The sequence below is a fragment of the Peromyscus maniculatus genome, chromosome 7 (genome assembly GCF_049852395.1).
Source record: "Peromyscus maniculatus bairdii isolate BWxNUB_F1_BW_parent chromosome 7, HU_Pman_BW_mat_3.1, whole genome shotgun sequence".
NCBI classification, from domain to species: Eukaryota; Metazoa; Chordata; class Mammalia; order Rodentia; family Cricetidae; genus Peromyscus; species Peromyscus maniculatus.
The window spans coordinates 116,023,138-116,030,783 of record NC_134858.1 but is presented as its reverse complement, the minus strand read 5'-3'; the positions used below and the strand labels follow the sequence as shown (position 1 = coordinate 116,030,783).

The following is a 7,646-nucleotide window of genomic DNA, read 5'->3' as shown; positions in this document are numbered from 1 at the left end:
CCATGAATGAAATCAAGGTCGAGTTTACACGTGTATGAGAATGTCCTTAGGAAACCCAGTAGTTTGAATAATTGTTAGGAGGAGGAGAGAAACAGATGGAGGGAAGACTTTTGGGAGAACTTTTACAAGAAGATCTCTCAGGAGGGCAGACAGAATTAACACATGACTATATTCCTCAGAGTTTTCCAATGCATATCCATAGTGTCATGTAGTAGATTCGTTGACATACTATTTAAAAAGTAAGACACATCAATGGCCAGAGAGTGGTGGTGCATGCCATTAATCTCAGAACTTGGGAAGCTGAGTCATAGGGATTTCTGTAGGTTCCAGGCCAGCCTGGTCTACAGAGCAAGATCCAGGAGAGGCAGCAGGCTACACAGAGAAACCCTGACTCAAAACCAAAAAAAAAAAATAATAATAATTTAAAAATAAAAATTGAAAAAAAGGAAAGAAAGAGAAGAAAAAAAAAACAAAAAACATTCAATGGATATGCAAATGAAAATGCATGGTATCCTCCACCATCAGGATCTTGGGCCTACATCTTGAGTAGGGCAGATGGAATACCTCACCCCTGTTACATATAAACAACAAACAGACAGACAGACAAATAACCAAAAACAGGCCCAATAAGGGGCTGGGCTTGGCCCTTAGCTCTAGTGTTTGTCTGGCATGTATGAGCCTGAGTTCCTCCAAGAGTGGAGGGTAAAGAGAGAGGAGGAGGAGGGAAGAGAGAGAAAGAGAGAGTCATAAATAGTAAAAGTGGTTTCAAGAGTCAAAAACAGAATATAACAAAACCATAGAACTAGAAGGAAAAATACCAAAGATGCCACTTATAAATTAAGTAGGACTGTGCTTAATATCCATTTTTAACACAAATGAAGGTTTTAATTTTGAAAGCTTTTTTTCAACCCCTGATGACCTTGAGGATAAACTAATAATGCTTTAGAGACATGGTTTCATGGGTCCAGCCTAGCCTGGAATACACCTTGTCCACAGACTGGCCTAGTACTCCCCATGCAGCAAGCTGACCTTGAACTCCTGATCTTCCTGTCCTTGTCTCTCATCTTCAGAGGTTAGGGATGTTCTAAATTACTAACACTAATACTTTTAAAAATTTTCTTCTGGGATCGAACCCATTGGCCTCCAGCATGCAAGGCAAACACTGTATCCTTGGGGTATTTTCTTAGATCAGTTCTTTGCATGTGACACCCTATGAATCTGAAATCGATTTTTGATTAAATAAAAAAGGGCCATATACAAAGATTTAGCCACTGGTTTTATTCCAACCTTGACCTCTGACGAACAAGTAAAGTTTCACTTTTTTAATTTCCATTTCCATTTTTCTTTGGGATGAAAAATTTCTAGGACCTGGTTTGTGGGGATGGGGCAATGAATTCAAGAGAATGTAGGTAGGGGTTGGGAAAATGAGTTTCCTGTTTCTATGTGTTGCACAAAATCAGGCATTACAAACCATAAAGACATGCAAAGGTCGATTTCTCCTCTGGACTACCACCACCACCACCACCACCACCACAAACACCACCACCACCACCACCACCACAACCACCACAACCACCACCACTACCACCACGCAATAGCACCTGTGGGCATACACATATGCACAATTGCACACAGGTGGGTTCTTGAGGGTTAAGGGTCCCACCTTGCCTGAGCCCCGCCCTGCCTGGGTGGGGCTTTCTTGGAAGCCAGGCTTATATATGGGAACTGTGGTCCTCTCCAAACACTCTTGATCAGTCAGTTCTCCTGATCACATCTCTCTCCTAGGCCGTCCACGGAGTCTCTTGCAGAAGAAGCCAGACAACAGGTGTCCCTGAAGAAAGACGAATAGTGCACAAGTCCATCAGCTGGATCAGACCTCCTCTGGCAACTCTGGTCAAGTGCCAAGGCCCCATTGCTACCATGATGCCAGGAGTTCGGCCCCGCAGCCCCACCGCCAACCCGCTGCCCTACAGGGCAGCCCAGCCAGAAGGACCCAGGCCTGCAAAGCGCCACTGCCCTCAGCAGGCACAGGCAGACCTGGAAGCGCCCACTGGGCCGGCCAGCGAGCAGCTCACCACCACCATGTTCCTGCCTGCTGGCCTTGCTCTCAAACTGCATCTGCAAGGCTTCGACCTGCTGCTGGAGCGCGAGCCCGATTCTGTCATGACAGTGATACTCCCTGGACACACCATCATCGTGGTGCCCGAGCATCTCAAGGACTCCTACCAGCCTGGACAGCCTGGCTTCTTGCCTGCCAGCCAGCAGGAGGCTGCTCTCCTGGAAATGCCCCAGGACCACCAGGTCATCCTCCAGCAAGAATCCTCCAGCACATGTGTAGCAGACACCCAAGGCTGGAGAAACCCGCTTATCCCAGAGGAAGACAATCAAGGAGCTTTAGGCGACTTCCTGAGGCCTATGCCGTGGATGAATGCTCCAGCCGGCATGGTCCCTGTGATGCTTCTCCCCTTCACCGGAATGTCAAGCCCCTTGTTCCCGGGCCAAGTGCCATGTTCCTGGGGCCCAACAGCCTCTCCTGGTGCAGAGAGATATGCTCCCAGCACCATCTGGAGCCTCAAAGGGAGCATGCTGTGGCCTCTCCCCAGCTCACCACTGCAGCCTCTCCCTCCATCTCCTCCTCTTCCTCCTCCTCCTCCAAGTTACCAGGCACAGGACCCTCAGAGTAGGCAGAAGCTCTGGCGCCCTTGCTGCAAGGCCCGGAGGCGCCTCTTCTAGGAAAGAAAGGACTGCTCTCTGGACACACAGCACCCTGGACACTCACCTGGCTGCCCTATGGATTGCGTGCCCCTGGAGACACCAAACAACCCAACATCGAGCCTGTCTGCACACGGTGCTTTTTGCAGCCCACTAGCTTCACAAAGAATGGAGACACTAGATCTCACCGCTGAGGTCAAAACCTGCTTGCCAGTTGAAGGCTTCATCTCAGAATCTTCCACATCCCCCTCATTTGCATGGCTGGATCCATGGACAGAGACTCTCAGTGTCCCCTATTTCAACAGAACCAAGAGTACTGGGTTTGCTACACTGCCACTGTCCTTTCTGTGTTCCCCTGACTGGATGGAGACTTGGCCTTGCCTTGGCCCTCTTGGACACTTCAAGCTGCTGCTCCTCCAGGAACCAACTAATGTCCCAGTGGGAGAAGATGGTTCCTAGTCCTGAGTGTATGATGCTTCTGTGCCCCTTCACAGCCATGCCCTAACCTGCTGGAACAGTCTTCCCATGTCTATATCCTCAGGACAACCAAGGCTACACAGTGAAACATCATCTCAGAAGACAAGGCTAAAAAAAAACCAACAAAAAGACATCTACTGAAGGAAGCAGTTGGGGCTGGGGAGCTGGCATGTGCCCTTAGCTCCCAGCCCTGGAAATCCAGAGACTGCCTAGCAGATCTCTCAGAACCAGAGCTTGCTCTCCACAAAAAACCCCACTTTCATGACTTACTTTTGAAATGCTCTTCTCCAGAGCAATATTTGTACTTCCAAACTTCACTTAAACACTAATAAAATTTGTGTAACCCAGTATGGGAGGCTGTGTAAAGGAGTTTTTGAGAGAGAGTTGGAGAGAGGGAGAAAGAGAGAGAGAGTTTATGTGTGTGTGTGTGTGTGTGTGTGTGTGTGTGTTTGTGTGTGTGTGTGTGTGTGTGTTTTGTGTATGTGTGTTTATGCATTTGAGAAAGGACAATACAAACACAAGCAATCTGGGGGACTGTATGAACACACAAATTGATTGAAAATCAGCCTGCTAATGAAATGGAGGGTCTCACCTTTCCTTGGCTCCACCCAGTATACATGATTACCAAATGTATCATCTTAAATAAGAAACATAATAAAATGTCAATTGAGGGAAATGGCTTCTGGCTATGCATATTAACAGAAACAGGTATCTTTAAAAATTCAAATAGAAGTTAAACACACAAACAAGGAAAGGAATACACAAACAAACACACACACACACACACACACACACACAAAATAGCCACTAGAAGAGATGAGGTTCAGTGGGAAAAGGATTTTTTCCGTAAGTTATGACAGGACCATCATATTTCACATGAAAAGTGAAATTGAATAACTATCTGGTGGTTTTAATAATCCATTCCATCCAGATATGAGGTTCAGTTGTGCTGGGTGTGGTGGCCCATGCTTCCAACAGCAGCAGTGAGGACACTGAGAGAAGAATAGGAAGGGTCCAGGTGGACACTGGCCACACTGACCTTTGGTGAACCTGACAGAGATGTAAGCTGGGAAAGGTAACTTGTGAGACTCTGAGGAGCAACTGAGTGTGGCGATACACACCTGTAATCCAGGTGAGGGCAGCTGGATCAAGAGTTGGAGCCCACACACAGCCACACAGGAAGTTCAAGGGCAATGGGGGCTGTAAGGGACAGTGTCAAAGAGATCAAAAATAAAGAGGGACTGGAGAGATGGCTCAGCACTTAGAGTAGTGGTTCTCAACCAATGGTGAGAGGCAACCTTGAAGGATTCAGGTCTCATGTCTGGCATGCTGAAGAGCAAATATTTACAAAATTGTTCATTACAGTAGTGAAATAACATTTATCAAGTAGCAACAGAAATAAATTTAGGGTTGTGGGTCCTCAATACATGAGGAACTGTTTGAAGGGTCCCAGCATTAGGACAGTGATGAACCACTCACTTAGAAGGACTGTCTGCTGTTGTAGAACCCAGAGGATGGCACTCAACCACCTGTCACAAATTTCCAGAAGATCTCTAACACCCTCCTCTCTCCAGGCTCTACTTTGTCCCAAGTGCATGTAAACTCACAAAGGCCTACAAACTTGGATATATGCAAATGAAATATATATAAATAAATAAATAAATAAATAAATAAATAAATAAATAAAGGTTTAACATACAGAAAGAAGAGAATCAGAGGATAAGAACTTCTTCTACAGGGAGTCTGGTGTCTAGTCTTGTTTGTCATCTCGATGTGTCTGAAAATAACTAAACTCCCAGAGATCAAATAAACCTGTGAGGGATTTTTCTTGATTTAATCATTTGAGGTGGGAAGTATAGCTGAATATTTTCTGTGTCCCACCCAGTCCACAGACCCTTAGAACCAAGTAAACACACAGAAGCTTATGTGAATTAAAACTGCTCAGTCATTAACCCAGGCTTACTATTGACTACCTCTTACACTTCAATTCAGCCTATTTCTGTTAATATGTATGTCATCACATGTTTTGGGACTTTATCTGTGTGTCATTACATGGTGCTTCTTAGACAGCATGCTGGTGTCTTCTGCCTCTTCCTTTCTCTCCCAGAATTTTCCTTTTCTGCTCATCACACCTTACTTCTTGTCTGGCTACTGGCTAATCAGCATTTTTTTTTTATCAACCATTCAGAGCAATGTAGATTCACAGCATACAAAACATCCCACAATATGGACGACCCAATCTGAATCTGGTCTTTATCGGTGGAAAGATGCCCAGTATAGCTAGAGAAGGAAGGTGTTGGTACATGCACCCCAGGCTTTGGGAGGTAGAGACAGTCAATCTGAAGTCCAAGGTTATCCTCACTGCATATTGTGTTTTGGGCCAGTTTGGGTGGGTACATGAAACTCTTGCTGAAAAAGAAATGCTGAAAGTATTTCTAAATCCTTAGAGTACTTTGAGGAATAATTAGGAAAAGGAAGGGAGCCAGCAAGAGAAGAGGGTCATGAGACATGAATGAAATCAAGGTCGAGTTTACACGTGTATGAGAATGTCCTTAGGAAACCCAGTAGTTTGAATAATTGTTAGGAGGAGGAGAGAAACAGATGGTGAAAAGACTTTTGGGAGAACTTTTCCAAGAAGATCTCTGAGGAGGGCAGACAGAATTATCACATGACTATATTCTTCAGAGTTTTCCAATGCATATCCATCGGGTCATGTAGTAGATTCGGTGACATACTATTTAAAAGGTAAGACACATCAATGGCCACAGAGTGGTGGTGCATGCCATTAATCTCAGAACGTGGGAAGCTGAGTCATAGGGATTTCTGTAGGTTCCAGGCCAGTCTGGTCTACAGACCAAGATCCAGGACAGGCAGCAGGCTACACAAGAGAAACCCTGACTCAAAAAACAAAAAACAAAACAAAACAAAAAAAATTTAAAAATAAATATTGAAAAAAAAAGGAAAGAAAGAGAAGAAAAAAACAAAAAACATTCAATGGATATGCAAATGAAAATGCATGGTAAGCTCCACCATCAGGATCTTGGGCCTACATCTTGAGTAGGGCAGATGGAATACCTCACCCCTGTTACATATAAACAACAAACAGACAGACAGACAAATAACCAAAAACAGGCCCAATAAGGGGCTGGGCTTGGCCCTTAGCTCTAGTGTTTGTCTGGCATGTATGAGCCTGAGTTCCTCCAATAGTGGAGGGTAAAGAGAGAGGAGGAGGAGGGAAGAGAGAGAAAGAGAGAGTCATAAAGAGTAAAAGTGGTTTCGAGTGTCAAAAACAGAATATAACAAAACCATAGAACAAGAGGGATAAATACCAAAGGTGCCACTTATAAATTAAGTAGGACTGTGCTTAATTTCCATTTTTAACACAAATGAAGGTTTTAATTTTGAAAGTTTTTTTTCAACCCCTGATGACCTTGAGGATAAACTAATAATGCTTCAGAGACATGGTTTCATGGGTCCTGCCTAGCCCTGAATATACCTTGTCCACAGACTGGCCTAGTACTCCCCATGCAGCAGGTTGACCTTGAACTCCTGATCTTCCTGTCCTTCTCTCTCATCTTCTGAGGTTAGGGATGTTCTAAATTACTCACACTAATACTTTTTAAAATTTCCTTCTGGGATCCACCCATTGGCCTCCAGCATGCAAGGCAAACACTGTATCCTTGTTGTATTTTCTTAGATCAGTTCTTTGCATGTGACACCATATGAATCTGATATCAATTTTTGATTAAATTAAAAAAGAGCCATATACAAAGATTTAGCCACTGGTTTTATTCCAACCTTGACCTCAGACGAACAAGTGAAGTTTCACTTTGTTAATTTCCATTTCCATTTTACTTTGGGATGAAAAATTTCTAGGACCTGGTTTGTGGGGATGGGGCAATGAATTCAAGAGAATGTAGTTAGGGGTTGGGAAAATGAGTTTCCTGTTTCTATGTGTTGCACAAAATCAGGCATTACAAACCATAAAGACATGCAAAGGTCGATTTCTCCTCTGGACTACCACCACCACCACCACCACCACCACCACAAACACCACCACCACCACAAACACCACCACCACCACCACCACCACAACAACAACAACCACAACCACCACCACTACCACCACGCAATAGCACCTGTGGGCATACACATATGCACAATTGCACACAGGTGGGTTCTTGAGGGTTAAGGGTCCCACCTTGCTTGGGCCCCGCCCTGCCTGGGTGGGGCTTTCTTGGAAGCCAGGCTTATATAAGGGAGCTGTGGTCCTCTCCAAACACTCTTGATCAGTCAGTTCTCCTGATCACATCACTCTCCAGGACTGCCACAAAGTCTCTTGCAGAAGATGCCAGACAACAGGTGTCCCTGAAGAAAGACGAATAGTGCACAAGTCCATCAGCTGGATCAGACCTCCTCTGGCAACTCTGGTCAAGTGCCAAGGCCCCATTGCTACC

General features: G+C 44.9%; 1 protein-coding gene across 1 annotated transcript; it reads left to right on the top strand.

Annotated features, from left to right (window-relative positions):
• The first annotated feature begins 1,920 nt into the window (after nucleotides 1-1,920).
• On the top strand, nucleotides 1,921-2,733 carry LOC143274412 (proline-rich protein 23A3-like). Its single transcript, XM_076577474.1, has one exon. The coding sequence runs from the start codon at nucleotides 1,921-1,923 to the stop codon at nucleotides 2,731-2,733; it is 813 nt and encodes a 270-aa protein (XP_076433589.1).
• Nucleotides 2,734-7,646: the final 4,913 nt, after the last annotated feature.

Bases quoted from the DNA above. Each gene is read 5' to 3' on its own strand.
- LOC143274412 (XM_076577474.1), top strand. From the start codon at position 1,921: ATGATGCCAGGAGTTCGGCCCCGCAGCCCCACCGCCAACCCGCTGCCC.